The sequence below is a fragment of the Rattus rattus genome, chromosome 7, assembly GCF_011064425.1.
Source record: "Rattus rattus isolate New Zealand chromosome 7, Rrattus_CSIRO_v1, whole genome shotgun sequence".
Lineage (NCBI taxonomy): Eukaryota > Metazoa > Chordata > Mammalia > Rodentia > Muridae > Rattus > Rattus rattus.
This window is the reverse complement of record NC_046160.1, coordinates 90,311,905-90,330,274: the sequence shown is the minus strand read 5'-3', so window position 1 is coordinate 90,330,274 and position 18,370 is coordinate 90,311,905. Positions and strand designations below refer to the sequence as shown.

General features: G+C 43.4%; 1 protein-coding gene across 5 annotated transcripts in view; it reads left to right on the top strand.

Annotated features, from left to right (window-relative positions):
* The window catches only part of Esr2 (estrogen receptor 2), a 51,179-nt gene that overhangs the window by 15,506 nt on the left and 17,303 nt on the right, over window positions 1-18,370 (top strand). For 3 of the 5 annotated variants that reach the window (XM_032908759.1, XM_032908758.1, XM_032908762.1), the window contains 2 exons: window positions 5,879-5,995; window positions 13,723-14,022. In XM_032908759.1, coding sequence (XP_032764650.1) covers window positions 5,879-5,995; window positions 13,723-14,022 — 417 coding nt within the window. The remainder of the gene's footprint in view (window positions 1-5,878; window positions 5,996-13,722; window positions 14,023-18,370) is intronic. The other 2 variants (XM_032908761.1, XM_032908760.1) reach the window with 1 other exon arrangement.

The following is an 18,370-nucleotide window of genomic DNA, read 5'->3' as shown; positions in this document are numbered from 1 at the left end:
TAAGTTTCTTTCAATTATTTTTCAGAAAGGCATAGAAAATATCTTTTCTAAAGTGAACTGTGAATGAGTTTTGGTGTTTGTTTTGTTTTGAGGCAGGGTCTCCTGGAGCCCAGGCTGACTTTGAACTCGTGACCTTGAACTTCTGATCCTCCAAGGACCACTTCTCGAGTGTTGTGATTATAGGAGTGTATGGGTTTATGTGGATGGATCCCAGGGCTTTGTATCCTAGAGTGTTGTGATTATAGGAGTGTATGGGTTTGTGTGGATGGATCCCAGGGCTTTGTATCCTAGACAGGGACTCTAACGAAGGAGCCACACCCCAGTTCCCTGATGGTTTTGTTTTTTTTACCAAAGTATGGATAGCATTGAGACTATCTTTTTATTTTTATTTTTTGTAAGACAGGGCCTTGCAAAGCTGTTTAACTTGACCTTGAACTCTCTCTGTAGCATTAAACTCTTCCAGCATCTATCTCCCAAGTCGGCATGCAGAAATATCTAATCACTACATGGTTAAATCCTATCAACTTTGCAAATGTAATTTTTAAACTTAGGTCTTTTGACATTGGGGAACTATATCAACTTGTATTTAATTTATAATGGCTGACTTTTACATGATATTATTTAATTGAAAGAGAGAATTTTGGTATATTGACTAGCATAAGAATCAATGTGCTTATCTTTAAAATAAATTTTTTCCTATATTTTATTGATTAAAACCTTTCTTTTTTTTCTCTTGCTGATTTAAAATATGGGAGCTGGGCTGCAGACATAGATAGCGCAGTTACAAAGGGCTCCAGGCTAGTCTGAGCTCCCGCACACAGCCTGGCTTCCCGGGGGGAAAACAGTGTAGGGCTTTAGTTTGAAGTGTAACTTATGTACAGTAAAATGTCCCTATCCAAATCACTTATGCTTCTAAGTTTTTGAAACTATGTCATGTAACCGGTGACATATTAAAGATGTGAATGTTATCAGAAAGTTCCATCCTGTTTCTGTCACACTGCTTCCCTAGGCTGGGGATAGCTCTGTTGCTAGTGTCTAGTATGCACGAAGCCCTGGTTCACTGTATGCTCTCTGGATGTTGGCTCAGTCCCTGGGAGCTCTCAGCCATTCAGGTTAGTTGACACCGTTGGTCTTCCAATGGGGTTGCATCCCCTTCAGTTCTTTTGTTCATATTGAACCTTCTGATTTTTTTTAAAGGTAAAAATATCTTCTTACCTATTTTTTAATTGTTTTTGAGATTATAATTACATCATTTCCCTTTCCTCTCATCAACCCCTCCCATGCGCCTCCTTGTTCTCATTCAAATTCATAGCCTTTTTTTTTTTTTTTTTTTATCATTGTTACATTTATATATAAGAGCACTGGCTGCTCTTGCAGAGGACCTGGGTTCAATTCCTAGCAACCACATGGCAGCTCACAAGTGTCCATAACTTCATTTCCAGGGTGTCTGTACCTTCTTCTTGCCTCTACGGGCATTGGAACACATGTTGTACACACACATACTTGTAGACATTCACACAAACACATAAATTCTATCTATCTATCTATCATCTATCTATCTATCTCTCTATCTCTATCTCTCTATCTCTCTCTCTCTCTCTATCTCTCTCTCTCTATCTATCTATCTATCATCTATCTATCATCCATCTATATCTATCATCTATCTATCATCTATCTATCTATCTATCTATCTATCTATCTATCTATCTATCTGTTTTTTGAGATAGCTTTGTGGCTTTGAACTCACAGAGATCCACCTCTGGGGTGCTGGTATTAAAGGTGTGCATCATTATGCCTGGCTTATATGTAAAAAGTTAAGACTATCACACAGATTAGAGAGAAATTTGAAATCACAAATGCATTCTCCCTGGCCTGGTACAAAGCAGACATCACTGTGAACTATGTGATGAATTACACATGTCCACAGGAGCTCAGGGCAGTGTGTAGTCAATGGACAGCAAGAGTACTCTACTACAACAAGGCACGAACTCTATCCACAACTCAAACGAGTGAGGAAGACCTTGAGCTATAGTAATTGAGTGATATATATATATATATATATATATATATTTTTTTTTTTTTAAGAAAGTCAGAGGAAGCAAGCAGTGGTGGAGTGGTGGTGAATGCCTTTAATTTCAGCATCCAGGAGGCAGAGACAGGTGGATCTCTGTGAGTTCGATGCCAGGCTGCTCTACAGAGCAAGTTTCAGGACAGTCAAGACTACACAGATAAAAAGAATGAAAGGAAGGAAGGAAGGAAGGAAGGAAGGAAGGAAGGAAGGAAGGATGAATGGATGAAAACCAGCGGGAACATTACTTGTTTGTGCTTTAGCGTCTCCCTGCTGTGCAGCCAGGCTGGTATTGAAGTCCTTCTACTTCAGCCTCCCTGAAGTCCTTCTACTTCAGCCTCCCGAGCACTGGGATAACAACTGTGCTCTACACATGTGGTACCAAAATATTTGTTCTTAGTGAATTTTAAACTTAAAAATGAATTTAAGCTTAAAGTATTTATGTGTAGTATAAAGAACATTTTACCCAAGACTGTTTAGGGAAGTGACGTCAACATACTTTACCACCCAGAATACTTTAACCCATGTTTTCTGTCTCCACCACTACCATCCAATCTGGGATGCTAGCACCACGTGTTACCGCCCCCGAAGGCTTGGACTTAGAGTTTTGCTGATGCCCTCTCTAGCACAAGGCTCAAGATCAGGAACTGACCGTATGTTTAGGTGTTCTATGTTTAGTCTCTGTCCCCCAGCGCTTGTGTTATTTCCATCATCACAATACTTTGGAAGACTGAAGCCGCCATCTTGCATAACTAATGCCCCTCCCTTTGGCTTTGTCTGATCTTCCACCATTAGACTCTGCTTGCGTTATCAGATGGACAGCCCAGTCATGCTGGTGTGTTCTCGTTAGCCCTTTTCATGTGGTGTGTGATTTCAATTTGTTCTGTTACTAGTGGGTTCATTTTGATTACTTGATTAAGCTGCTAGGCATCCATTCTGCAAAATTACTCTTCCCCCCACTTTTATAAGGAATCTTTCATTGGACACCTTTTGAGCCTAAGCAAATATCATATTCTTCATTAAGTCAATGAATTAATTTGTATCAGTATAACTTTCTGCATTAGGTTACTGTCATTATCTCAGATCTGGCAAGGAGCTGTCCTTAAGCCAACTCTTCCTGCCTTTTCAATATGTTCCTGTAATTCTTTGGGGATTGCTTTTCTTGGCACAAAATGTTTCAGGTGCCTTCTGTGTGTTACCTGCCCTAGTTCTGAAATAAGCTGTTTTTCATGGAATCCTCCTTCCCTTACTGGAAAATGATAATAATAAAAGATATAAGCATTCCTTTCTCACTGCTCATGGAATGTTCCTGAACCAGGTCCTCTTGGGAGACAGAGTTAGAGATTAGATTTGTGTATATATCCATATATGGGCATATGTTCATAGACATACATTCATCCATGTTCCCATTTCTCTCTGTGTATATATGTAACATGAGGCCATATTAGAGATGTTGTGTGGGTTTATTTTTGATGGGTGTATGTGCACATGTGTGGAAGTCAGAGGTCAACATTGGATGATGTCTTCTGTTGCTGTCCACCATAATTTTTGAGACAGTTTCTTCTCTGAACCTGGGGCCTCCTGATTAGTGAGACTAGCCAGCCAGTGTTTAGGTATCCACCTCCTTCAGACCTACCCTTCCCCACTATACTTTAAGCTAAATGCTGTATGTATGTATGTATGTATGTATGTATGTATGTATGTATGTAGTTGGAGTTAGTTTTTAAGGTATGCCTTTTGCTGTGTGCTAACAAATATGTACAATTCTGTGGATAAAATAAAGAGCTAAGATGCTGCTGCCTCTTACCTTTCTTGCTTTGGTTTGACCTTGCCATGGGGGTCACAAGCACACACTGCTGCCACAGTTAGCTTTTACTTGGGAATCACATGGGCCCTCATGTTTGTGCAGAAAATATTTTACTCACTGAGCCAAGCCATTGCCCAGCCCCCAAGAAGCTCACATTTTTGCTCCCCTCCAAGAAACTATCTTTTAAAAAAGTTTTTTAAAAATACTTTTTATTGCATGTCCAGGAGTGTTTTGTTTGCATGTATGTCTTGACATGATTCCCTCAGAGACCAGAAGTGAGCATTGGATCCCCTGGAACCAGAGTTACAGAAGGTTGAGGGCCTCCGTGTAAGTGCTGGGAATTGGATCCTCTGTAAGAACATTCAGTGCTTTTAACTGTTGAGCTGTTTCCCCAGCTGACAGAAGTTATCTTTTGCAATAAGAAATTAAGTATAGGGTGGGTAGTAGCAGCCCAGGCCTTAATTCCAGCACTTGGGAGGCAGAGGCAGGTACAACTCTGAGTTTGAGGCCTGGTGTGCAGAGCAAGCCTAGGACAGCCTAGGCTACACAGAGAAACCCTGTCTTGAAAACCAACCAACCAACCAACCAACCAACCAACCAAAACAAACCAACAAACACCATAGTTTGAGTGTAATAATAATAATTAAAAAAAAAAAAGCTTGAAAAACATCGTATTTCACATACTTTTAAAAGCTGAATGATATTTGTATGTTACACAGTTGGAATTGGTTTTTAAATGATCTTTTCGGTGTGTGCTGTCATATATGTAAAATTCTGTGACTAATATAAAGGATGGGAAAGGAAATGCTTGCATAGCCAGAGTTCAGGCAGTGCTGAATCTGCCTCCCAGCCCCTGTGGCCAGGCTATGCAGTCACAGCTCCTCCCTTCCCTCCAGAGTCAGATGCTTGTAGCTTTTACCTTCCTTGCTATGGCTTACCACAAATGCATGCATCTCTGCGCTGTCACTGCACTTTTTCTGTTAATGGAATCTCACTTCTCCGTCTCTCTGCCTGTTTCTCTGTCTGCCTTTGACTCTGTGTCTCTTTCTTTTCTTTCTGGGACACTCTTCCTTAGTCCAGGCTGGCCACTAAGTCTGCATATAGCTGAGGATGACCTTAAGCTGATTTTCCTGTCTTTATCTCTGAAGTACTGGCTATGGGGCTGCGCAGCCGTGCCCCGTTTATGCAGCAATGGGGGTTGAACTCCAGGTCTCAGGCGTGCTCGGCGGGCTCTCTTCACCTGAGTTACGCCATCAGCTTTAGAATCCCGGTTTTCTATAAATTGCCCCTTTTCCAATGTGTCCTTTGGCAGTTTCTTTCTTCCCTTCTCCCTTTCCTTTCTTCCTTTCTTCCTTCCTCTCTTTTATGATTTTCTCAGTTATGAGTTTCACTCACTGCTGATATGAAAATCTGGTCATTACTGACAGCACAGGAGAAATGCAGACTGTTTTGTTTATTACTGCAGTGCAATTAAGAAATAAGGGCCCAGAAAGATGACTTGGAACTCGGTTAAGCGTGCACCCTGGTCTTCCAGAGGATCCAGGTTTGCTTCCCAACATCCATGTCAGGCAACACACCACCCTCTGTAACTCTTGTTCCTGTAACTCTAATACCCTGTCTGGCTCCATAGGGCCCTGCACATATATCACACACACACACACACACACACACACACACACACACACACACACACACACACACACACACACACACACACACAGAGACAGAGAGAGAGAGAGAGAGAGAGAGAGAGAGAGAGAGAGAGAGACATACATCCCCCCTCTTTCTAAATACACCAAAGAAGCTGGGCTTATAGCTCAGTGGGAGGGACTTGCCTAGCGTGCACTTTGCATAGCATGAGGCCTTGGGTTTAATCCTTAGTACCAAAAGGTACTCAAATATCCTCTTCACTTTGGCGCCTTTGTCTGTATCTGTCCCCTGTCTCTCGGCTACATCGTGTTATCAACCTAATGTTTCATTAACCACCCTTCTCCTTGCTGTAGGACATAATGATTATATCTGTCCAGCCACGAATCAGTGTACCATAGACAAGAACCGGCGTAAAAGCTGCCAGGCCTGCCGACTTCGCAAGTGTTACGAAGTAGGAATGGTCAAGTGTGGTGAGTGTTTGCTTCCCTTTTATTGCACTAGGTGCCTGTGAAAGCTGAGGGACCGGCGACACGAGGCCTGCCCGAGAGGAGACTTAGGGCGTGGGAATTATCTTTAAGTATTTGCATCCACCAAAGCGCCCCGGTTGTTCCGTACAAATGGAGTTTGGGAGGGGTGAGCAAGCACGGGACAGAGATTTCAGTGCATTAGAGGCAAGAGTCATACACAGCTTAGTGGTGGGGCACGAGGAAGGCCTCCGTGTAGGTTGGCGGACTTACAGCCACTGAAATGCTCGAATGGCTGGAGGGCCACCTGCAAACCAAGGGTGACATTCTGGCGTAATTGTCCGCAGTTAAGCTTGTGACAAGAAAGCAGAATGTATGATTGTATGATGGATTATTCAGATGACGACAGGAAGATGCAGTTTTGTCTCTTCACCAGCTTTTTAGACTTAGGGGAAAAACGTGTGTGTGTGTGTGTGTGTGTGTGTGTGTGTGTGTGTGTGTGTGTATTTGTTTCTGATTTATACATATATATATATATGTCAGAAATATGATAGACCTATGAAAAGCACATAGAGCACAGATTTTGCCCATGATTGCATATACTTGTATGAATATACACATATAATTTAGTCAACTTAGAGATTAAAGTTTATATACATACAAATATTTTATGTATTTATTTTTTCTTTTAAATTTTTCCTCTTTAAATTAAATAAATTTATATGTATAAATGTATACATGTAACTACGATGTCTACAGAGCCTAGAGTTGTTGGGTCTCCTGGAACTGGAGTTACAGGTGGTTGTGGGCCACCCCCTGTGGGTGCTGGGAGCCAAGCTTGGGCCCCTGCAAGAGCAGCTCCTGCAAGAGCAGCACATGTTTTTAACCACTGAGCCATCTCCCCATCCTGTAGCTTGCTGCTTTTTGAAACTCATCTGGATACATTTTCTTATTTACATAAATTCACATTGGCTCTTGCCGTATTTATTTTTCTGATAGCCACCACTGTTTTGCCTGTAATTACGTGTAACTTCTCTCTGTTTGAAAATCTGAAAACAAAAAGTCCATCTCTTCTCCCTGACCTTTTCTTAGTAGCTCTGCTTAAAAATAATTTCTTAAAAGTCATGTCTGTTTTGGATATGTGCGTGGGCATCTGAGGAGGCCACTGGAGGTACAGGCAGCTGTGAGCAACCAAATGTGGGTGCTTGGAGCCGACTTCAGGTCTCTGGAAGAGTGGCGAGTGCTCTTCTCTCCAGCCCCAGGACCTCTGCCCCTGGAGAGTCCTTTTCTTTTTCTGTGACCAGTGGACTAGAATGCCCACCAAATTCAGAAGTCCAATAGGACTTCTCTTAATTCAACCATGTTCTCTGGCTTGTTAGAGATGATTCTCTCTACTTTCTCTGGGACATCCTGCTTGCTGTGCTTGCTACCCCAAAGCGCTTTCCAAAGGTTCGTGTGTTAAATAGAGACTTCTTCCCCAGGTGCCTCCATTAGGACATCAATGCCTCTACTCTCGTGAGAGGTGGGGCTGAGTCAGAAGTCTTTAAGTCACTAAGGGTGTGCCCTTCAAGGGGAGTTTGGGAAGCTATGGTTCTTCTCCTTCTCTTTTTGCATCTTTGTCATGAGGCAGATGAGCAGGTGGTGCCCTCTGCCCCAATACCGGCTTGTGACATTGTCACAAGATGGTTAAACATGCTCACAACAGATGGTTAAAAGGATCATGTCTGCTTGAAACTTCTCAGACTGAGAGCCAGTGTAACCTTTTCTCTTCATAAGCTCACTATGTCTCAGTTATTTGTTATGGTAGCGGAAAGCCAACTAACGTACTCCAATGTCCGTGACCTCCAGTATACATTGGTTACTCTCTGGAAGATATATCTATATCTATCTATAAATCTGTCTGTCTGTCTATGATATCTATGATATTATATATATAATGTAGATATAAATATATATGTATATCTAAAAGATATTTCTGTCCCAAACACTTTAGTCATTTTTATATTAGATACTAGTAGGCTTCTTCCCAAACCTATTTTAATCATTGTTGCAATATATAATTAATCATGAAATTATGTAAGCATGAAATACAAGTAGGAAGAGACTTCTGTTTCCAGGAAAACCTAGCTGGAAGCTTTGGACAGAATGTCAAGGACAATGGTTATCGAATTGGGAATGGGTGAGATTCAGAACTTAAATGGCCCTAGAACTGTCTAGGTTATCTTCTGTCTTGTTTTGTTAGAAAGGGCAGGTTCAAGAGTTACTTATTTTATTTTATGTGCATATATGAGACATGAGTCTAAGTGTGAGTGACTCCTTACAGTTACAGATGGCTGCAATCCACCTAAGGTGAGCGCTGGAAACTCAATCTATCAGCACGAACTCCTAACCGCCATCTCTCCAGTCCCTGTTGCTTGGATTTGGACAATGACCCTGAAAATCCCAAGACAGCATATTACATATCTATGTAGAAAAGAGACTGGACCAGTTGTTAGAGATGCTTACAGAGAAGGCCTTGGTCCTTTGATAAGTTTTTATGAACAGATGTTTTCTGTTTTAGGTTGAGCAGAAGTTTAAGATGTGTATGGATTTAGAAGTGATTTCCAGCTCAGTCTTCAGGTGCATTACCGTATGTCTATGTTGGCCCGTCTTAGCCCCAGCTTCGGGCAGGATTCCTGGGAGGAAGAGCTGGAGTCTGTAGGAAGCACCTTTGCTTCTTCGCTCTTTGCTGACTGCTCTCAGATCCAGCTTCTCTCCAGCCCTTGGGCTTCTTATCTCTGCAGCAGACTATCTGCTGTTTGGGTTTCCAGAGGAACAGTAAGCAGACGAGTGGGAATCACGACAAGGTGTCTGGTGCTCTGTCCCAGCTTCCCTGAGCTCTCCTCATGGGATAGCGCTTACATGGATTCTGACTCGTGTACAGCGTGGTTTCCCCAGGCTCAGTACAGAGAAGTAAAGAACTGTCCCCGTGGGCCAGGCATGGTAATTCACACCATCATCTCAGTGCTTGGGAGGCTAAGGCGGGATTCCCGTAGCCCCTAGTCCAACTTGGAAGGCACACTGAGACCCTGAAACAGAAGCAAAACACAACGGGGGAGGCTTTCTAATCTCTTTGGAATTCCATAAGATGTTCTGGAGGATGGCGCAGAGGTGGGTGGATGTTCTGCCCTGCATGAAATGGAGAGAAAGACTCCTCGGATTGTTCATGCTTCATTGCAGGGACACAGGGAACAGTTGAAAGGAGGAAACTTCATTTTGGCTGATGCACTCAGAAGTTTCTGTCCATGGTCAGCTGGCTTGTGCCTCCCGGGGGAGGAGTGAGTGGAGAAAGCTGTTTACTTTATGGTGACCAGGAAGCAAGGAAGGGCACAAGGGGCCAGGCACAAGCTTTTCATTTCGGAAAAGCACAAACAATCCCCTGAGTAGACCTCACCTCCCCACCTCCCAGTAATGAAGTCGTATCATGAACCCATCAAGAGATCAATCCACTGATGAAGCCAGAGTCTTCACAGCCCAGTTACCTCCTAACAGTGCCTCCCACTGTAGACCAAGCCTTCCAATTCGAGCCTTCTGGGGAGCTCCTCCTAGCCAAAGCATGTGAAAGATCTTTTTTGATTTTGCCCATATGTTTTGCCTTCATGCATGTCTGTGTACCATGTTCATGCAGTACCCATGTAGGCCAGAAGAAGTCATTAGAGCCCCTGGAGCTGGAGTTACAGATGGCTGGGAGTCACCATGTGGGAGCTGGGGACTGATACTGGGTCCTCTGCAAGAGCAGCCAGTGTCCTTAACCACTGCACTGTCTCTCTAGGTCCTGTTCCTCCCTTTATTCATGGCAGCTTTCTGCTTTTCTCTAAATCCTCTGTTCACAGTTGTTCTCTACTGTCTTTAAAAAATTATAAACGTATATACATATAAATTTAAATTAAAAATTACATAAAAACTATGACCTCTTTTTTGTTGTTGTTTTGTACACATACACACACACAGACACACAGACACAAACACACACAGACACATACACACAGGCATATACAGACACACAGGCACATAGACACACAGGCACATAGACACACACACACACAGACACACAAAGATAGACAGACAGACAGACAGACACACACAGACAGACACATACACACAGGCATATACAGACACACAGGCACATAGACACACACACATACACATAGACACACACAGACACACAAAGATAGATAGACAGACAGACAGACACACACACACACACACACACAGGTCAGTCCATTTAGTGTTACTTTTATGTATATGATTGCAGAGCTGACCTGTTGGCTGGCAGCTCTTCCCTGGGAAAGACAATTTCTACCAGTCTTGGCAGGCTTTAGTTGCCTGAGTTTCGTTGTCTGTGGGAGGAGGTGCACGAGATACCCCGTCCACATCAGCATGCCTACAGGTGCTGTACTTGCTCACGTCTTCTTTACCTGACCATATTGTTGAGGTCTCATAGGTATGGCACCTCTGTCTAGGAGCCATTCTCACAGCAAATTTCTTGGTCCTCTGTTTCTTGCAAGTTTTCTGCCTCATCTTCAGCGATGTTCCCTGAACCCTGTGTGCAGGATTTGTGCTGTAGATGCCTCCATTAGGGCTGAGCAGCCAACGGTCTCTTGGTCTCTGCTTCTGATCAGCTATGGGGTTCCGTAATGGTCTCTGTCTATTGCAAAGTGAAGTTTCTGTGATGAATGGTGAGGATTATGGTTATCTGCAGGTCTAAGGATAGACATTTAGAATGCAGTCAGGATGGCGTAGACTTCTGTTGTAGGTAAGTTGAGGCAGTTGTAGGTTCTCCTCTAAGATCTATGACCTCTCTAGCCTTAGGTGGATGGGTGGGTCTTCTTTCCAACCATGAAGGCCAGGGATTCTACATGCACTCAAGATCTTGCACTGTTTACTTCCCTTTATTGATTTATGAATTATATCTCTTACATTAATTATTTTTGTTATTTCTTTTTTAAAAAGATTTATTGATTTTATTTATATGAGTACACTGTAACTGTCTTCAGACACACCAGAAGAGGGCATCAGATCCCATTACAGATGATTGTGAGCCACCATGTGGTTACTGTGAACTGAACTCAGGACCTCTGGAAGAGCAGTCAGTGCTCTTAACCACAGAGCCATCTCTCCAGCCCTATTTTTGTTATTTCTTATCCTGCCCTTAAGGCTGGAATAGTCAGACTTTTTTAAATGATGAGAGGGCACGCACCTAGGCTGACTTTTGCAGGGTGGCGGTGGTGTGAGAGCTTGATATAAGGACATCCTGTGATGTAAACATCTAAGAACATGAGCTGAATGGACATGTGTTTGGGTTGTACCTCTGCACTGGGACAGTAGCTCAGCATCGTCAGGTGCTGTCCCTTTACTCCCGTACAGATGGCTGTGTCAGTGAAAGCAGGCAGTATAGAACCATCGGAATTCTCATTCAGTCAATCACTATTTCCTAGCTTCTCTACCTAAGACAAATTTTAATTTTTCCATTTTGTCTGTATATATGTGTTTGTGTGTGCACACACGTGTAGGTGAATATGCATGCCCGTGTGTAAATGTGTATGAAGGCCAGAGGTCAGCCTCTGGTACCTTCCTCAGTTGCTCTCCAGCTTTGGGAGAGTTTCTCACTGAGTTAGTCTGGTCATCTATTTGTCTAGACTGAGTGGCCTCAGGGATCCTCGTGTCTTTGCCTCCCAGTGCTGGGTTGCACACGTGTAGTGATGGAATAACAGCCAGTGGCCTTAACCACTGAGCCACCTCTCCAGCCCCTTATTAAAGCTTCTTACGACAGGAGCCACGTGAGCAAGTTTAAATAAACAAGTCAGATGCTTCATCAATCTATCAATCAGCACAAACATTTTAATGGATATATGTTTTGTTTCAACAAATCGGCTTCTTTGAATCCATTGTAAAGAAGCCATTGAATCTACCTACGAGGTGCATTTTTACTGTAATATTTAATAAATAAATTATAATATCACAGACTTGCATCAGCATGTGACATTTTAGCTTTTGTTTTTTTTTTTTGAGGGGTGGTCTCCTGCACTCTTTAGTTGAGGCTGGCCTGGAACTTACTATGTATCTCAGGTTGGCCTAGGATTTGTGATAATTCTCTATGCTTGGTGATTCCAGGCCTGTTCCACCATGCCCAGAACAATGCTGGACTTTAAAAATCGGTGTTAGATTAATAGAACGGAATGCTTTACCGGCTGTGAACTTGGTTTATTATTTTGTGTGTATTTGTGTGTGTGTGTGTGTGTGTGTGTGTGTGTGTGTGTGTGTGTGCATATGCGCCTGTGTTATAGCACATCCATGGAGTTCAGACAACTTTTGGGAATCAGTTTTTCCTTGTCATTTTGTTGGGGTAGAGTCTCTCTTGTTGCTTTTTCAGCACACTGCATTCTCTAGCCTAACTGACCTCTGAGCACCTACCCCTTCCCCCTTAAGATTTTATTTATTTTAGTACAGTATAGCTGTCTTCACAGACATACAAGAAGAGGGCATCAGATCCCATTACAGATGGTTGTGTGCCACTGGTGGTTGCTGAGAATTGAACTCAGGACCTCCGGAAGAGCAGTCAGTGCTCTTAACCACTGAGCCATGGACGATGGACATGTCTCTGTCTTCTAGCTTGCTGTAGGAGAATTGGGATTATATATGTGTGCTACATATATGGCTTCTTCTTCTTCTTCTTCTTCTTCTTCTTCTTCTTCTTCTTCTTCTTCTTCTTCTTCTTCTTCTTCCTCTTCCTCTTCCTCTTCTTCTCCTTCTTCTCTTCCTCCTCCTCCTCCTTTTTTTTTTTTTTTTTTTTGGACAGTCTTACTTTGTAATCCTGACTGTTCTGGAATTCACTACGTAGATCAGGCTAGCCTCAAACTCACAGTGATCTACTCACTTCTGCATCCTGAGTGCTGGGATCAAGGGCATGTGTCCCTATGCCTGGCATATAAGGCTTCATTTATTTGAGTTTTGAGTGTTGAACTCAGGTCATTGAAGTCTTTATAGGGCTGGTGCTGTTACTCACAGAGCCTTCTCTCCAGTCCAAGGAACATATTTTCAATAAGATAAAAAGCAGTTTACAAAATAGTGTATTTACTATGATTCTAACTTTGTTTATAAATTATTAAAAAGCATAAAAGAAAAATACTGAAAGAATTTATGACAAAATTAATTTTCTTTTGTATTTTCCAGTTAATTTATTTGAAATATATTTGTTTGTATAAGTATATAAAAAGGAAAAATATACACATATATAAATGTTTTAAAAATGTTGTTAGCATATATTATTGGCTAGCTGGAATATCAATGTTAAAGTCCTGACTTTTCCTCCTTTTCTACTTGAGGAAAATTCCTAACTTCCTATCTTGGAACTTGGGTTCTATCAGCATACTTTAGAAGAGAAATAGATTTCGGGAGCCAGTGATAACCTTGAAACAGAGCAGAAGTTCCCAAACACATCGTGCTGTTAATACACCCAGACAGTAGTTATCTTTGTCCATGGCCCACAGACTCCAAAACATAAACTGGGATGATATCAATGATGTCGTCACTGCTGTCAATACAGCTGGGGCCGGGAGTCGAACTTGGGGCCCTGTGTGTGCGAGTCAAGCACTTAGCCTATTACTTACACCTCGTTGTTTTAGACTGGCCATTCAGCGAGTTGGAAGTTTGGGCAGAGAAACCACTGGACTGACATCTGCTCTCTTCTCTAGGATCCAGGAGAGAGAGGTGTGGGTACCGTATAGTGCGGAGGCAGAGAAGTTCTGGCGAGCAGGTGCACTGCCTGAGCAAAGCCAAGAGAAACGGTGGGCATGCACCCCGGGTGAAGGAGCTACTGATGAGCACCTTGAGTCCAGAGCAACTGGTGCTCACTCTCCTGGAAGCCGAACCACCCAATGTGCTGGTGAGCCGTCCCAGCATGCCCTTCACCGAGGCCTCCATGATGATGTCCCTCACTAAGCTGGCGGACAAGGAACTGGTGCACATGATTGGCTGGGCCAAGAAAATCCCTGGTAGGACTCTCTACACCCCAACTTCATTCTATTTGTTTGTACCAAGACCTGTTGCTCACATTTCGGGGGCAGCGAACTTCAGCTGGATATAGAATAGTTTTTGACACTTTGTTTTGTAACCCTTTCTTTTTTTTTTTTTTTTTTTCATCTTTGTTAACTTGGGTATTTCTTATTTAATTTCGATTGTTCTTCCCTTTTCCGGTTTCTGGGCCAACATCCCCCTAACCTCTCCCCCTCCCCTTCTCTATGGGTGTTCCCCTCCCCCTCCTCCCCCCCTTCCCCCCCTCCCCCCAACAATCATGTTCACTGGGGGTCCAGCCTTGGCAGAACCAAGGGCTTCCCCTTCCACTGGTGCTCTTACTAGGCTATTCATTGCTACCTATGAGGTTGGAGCCCAGGGTAGTCTTTGGGTAGTGGCTTAGTCCCTGGAAGCTCTGGTTTGTTGGCATTGGTGTTCATATGGGGTCTCGAGCCCCTTCAAGCTCTTCCAGTCCTTTCTTTGATTCCTTCAATGGGGGTCCCATTCTCAGTTCAGTGGTTTGCTGCTGGCATTCGCCTATGTATTTGCTGTATTCTGGCTGTGTCTCTCAGGAGAGATCTACATCCAGTTCTTGTCGGCCTGCACTTCTTTGCTTCATCCATCTTATCTAGTTTGGTGGCTGTATATATATGGGCCACATGTGGGGCAGGCTCTGAATGGGTGTTCCTTCAGTCTCTGTTCTAAACTTTGCCTCCCTATTCCCTCCCAAGGGTATTCTTGTTCCCCTTTTAAAGAAGGAGTGAAGCATTCGCATTTTGGTCATCCTTCTTGAGTTTCATGTGTTCTGTGCATCTAGGGTAATTCGAGCATTTGGGCTAATATCCACTTATCAATGAGTGCATACCACGTGTGTTTTTCTGTGATTGGGTTGTAACCCTTTCTTTATAAGGTTTCTTTACATTCTATTTTAATTCTATGTATGAACACAACTGCAGGTGACCGAGGAAGCTAGAGGTGTCAGATCCCTTGAAGCTGGTGCTACAGGTAATAGTGAGCTGTCTAGTGTGGGCACCAGGAATTGAACTCAGCCTTGGTGCTGCGAATTGAGCTGGGTCCTCTGTGAGAGCAGTGCATGCTCTTAACTGCTGAGCAACATTTGTAATTTATAATGGTGACGTTTTCCTTCCTACCTTGATACGACATGTCCTGGAAGGTTAGATTCTGTTTAGAATTCCCAGGCTCTCAAGTATTATATGAAATAGAGTGATTCAGGAAGCATGACATATAGATAACCTCTTTCCACATCTGGCTTTTATCACAATTTACTCCCAGATCCATCTTCCACACACGGTGACATTGGTGACATCCACACAAGCCTGCTGCTTACCTCTCATGCCCAGGTGTGGTCTGGGACAGAATCTAAGGAGGGACCTACCCAGGCTTTGGAACTGGACTTAGGATCACTTTGGCAAGTGTAGGGTCTTGGGGCCTGGTTAAAAGGTAGAAATGTGGATTTCATGTTGACGCATCTCTTGTCTGTTAGCATCTCAGTTTTTGAGAAAGGGCATGGTCAGTTTGGGACAAGATAGAGCCAGTCTCACAGTGCCAGGGTAAAAGGTGTGTCAGATGCTATGAAGGAAGTTACAAACTGTCATTCCAATAGAGAAAGAATCAGTATTATATACAGATAGAGTAACTCAGCAGTTGAAGCATTATGACTCAATGGTCCAGTGAATCTTCATGCTATCAATATGGGTTCATGCAGAATATATACTTTTTCATCCTGTAAAGTGGTTATTTCCCTAATCCCCTCCTAGTCCTCAACTTATGATGGTTTAGCTCACAGTTCTTCTCTGTGGGTATGATGGTTGAAAGTAGGCATTTCTACCCATTCCTGCTTTCTCCTTCAGTATAAGATTCGAGAGATCACTTAAGTTATTTGATGCTTCATTATAAAACAGCCTTGAGCTAAATGGTTTTACCAAACTGTTCTAAGCCTGTTTACGGTAGGCTAGGCTGAGCTATGATATTGAATAGGTTAATTTTGTGAAATGCACTTTAAAATATTATTATGAATATTTGGAATTATTATTATTATTACATGTGTGTGCCTATGCACATGTGCATGCACATGCATCTGTGCACCATGTGCATGTGTGGAGGGGGGTCAGAGGACAGCTTTCGGAAATCAGTTTTTTCCTCCCACCATTGGTCGGAGGACCCACACTCACAGCATCTGGCTTGCAAGCAAAGCACTTTTACTGGCCGAGACAGCGCTGGCCCCATATTTGTTTTGAGATGAAAGTCTCAGGGTGAGTCGTCCACTTATTTTACAACCATCCAATAAAATACATTCAGGGAGTCTCCCTCTCTCGAATTCTAAGGCAGGCCAGGCTCCCATGATCCAGTGCGGCAGGGGCAGTAGCCGCATGAGCAAATTGTAAAGATTTGGCATCGTTGAGTGGATGGATGAAGACTTATGGGAGCCTGGTCCCAGGTGCCAGGGTCTCTTGCGGCCTCTGTTGGCCCCGCCCCATTTGCAGAGCTCTTCTGATTCCCAGCTTTGTTTTGTCTAGCGTCTCCACCTTTGCCTGGATTATTTCATTTTGTCTGCTGTTTCCCAGAGAAGAAAAACACCAAGGCTCTTTCCTCTAGTTTGTGTTTCAAGTGTTTTCCAAGCACCATTTGTGGGATCTCCCAGGAAGAATGGAGATGAGACTACTTACTATGAAAAGCTATTTGGTTTTTTGTCTGCTCTCCCTGCTCTCTCCCTGTTAGTCTTTCTTTAAGCCCAGTGTTTTTGGAAGATTTGCACATGTCTTCATATGTGAGTGAGCCTGGAAAGTGTACGTGTGTCAGCAACCTGAGCAGAGCACAAGCATGTGGCTCTGGAAAGGACTTGCGTCTCTCTCTCTCTCTCTCTCTCTCTCTCTGTGTGTGTGTGTGTGTGTGTGTGTGTGTGTGTGTGTGTGTGTGTGTGCACTTGTGTGTGTTTCTACAGGCCAGGGGTTGACACTGGTGTCCTTCTCAATTGCTTGCTACCTTATATTTTGGTACAGGCTCTCTCACTGAGTTTGGAGTTCCCTGATTGGCTGTCCAGTGAGCCCGGGAGACCTTTCTGTCTCTTTCTCCCTAGTGTTGGCATTATAGGTGCATGCTACATGCTACTGAGGACCAAACTCGGGTCCTCATATTTCCCAGCAGACTTCACTGATTGAGCCCTCACTCTAGCTTTCGAATTGTCCATCTTTACATTCATGCTCCGGTCACTTCTCCATCGTGCACATTACAGTACCATTAGCCAGCATTGAACATGTGTGCTTTACACTGTAGGAACACTGGGAAGATAGTTATAAGAGATTCGCAGAAGGAGGCAAGAACACTGCCATTTTTTTCCTACAAGAAAAACGGATTTGACGAGAGATTAAATTACCAGCCAGGGGAGGGCAGATAGGGATGTAGTTTGGTCATGGAACACGTACCTACCATGTTCAAGGCCCTGGCTTTACTTCCTAGTTTTTACGCATACACACAAGTACATACACACATACACACACATACACACACAAGTGCATACACACATGCACACACATACACACACATGCACACATACATACACACACACACATACAAACACACACACACACACACAGACACACACACAATCGCTAGTTAGGAAGCGACTAAGTCGATGTTCAAAAGCAGAATCCATTTCACTCAAAGGCTGTGCCTTTGACTACTCTGTTTATATTTTGCAGCTCCCTCTTATTATTGTGTGTTATAGAAGTTCCTATGTCTTCCACTTTGTGCTAAAGATATCACTCCCCTAGAGATTCCGTGTTTCGTTCCCGTTCTGTGGCTAATTCATGCCATGAGAGTATCAACTGCTTTTGGATGTTGTCCCTGTTCTTTAGGATAGAATCACCTGGAGACAGCACCTCTACCCAGAACACTCCCAACTCTGCGTGGGAAATGTTGCACAGGCAGAAAAACTATTTTTGTCGAAGCCTTGGCTATCTGCAGGGTCAGGCACTACTCTCTGTTTACTTTACACACACACACACACACACACACACACACACACACACACACACACACACACCACACACACACACACACACACACACACACACACACACACACACACACACACCCCATCATCATCTAGACTCTAGGTCCCCATCCATCCATCCATCCATCCATCCATCCATCCATCCATCCTCCAAGCCATGGATTGGACAGACATGCAGCCCCTCTGATGGGTGAGCTTTGATTTCCTCAGTAGGACCCAGGAATTATGAGGACCACACAGCCATAACTAACACGCCTTAGCTCTGCGTTTTGGGTCCTTTCTAGCATCCTTCTGGG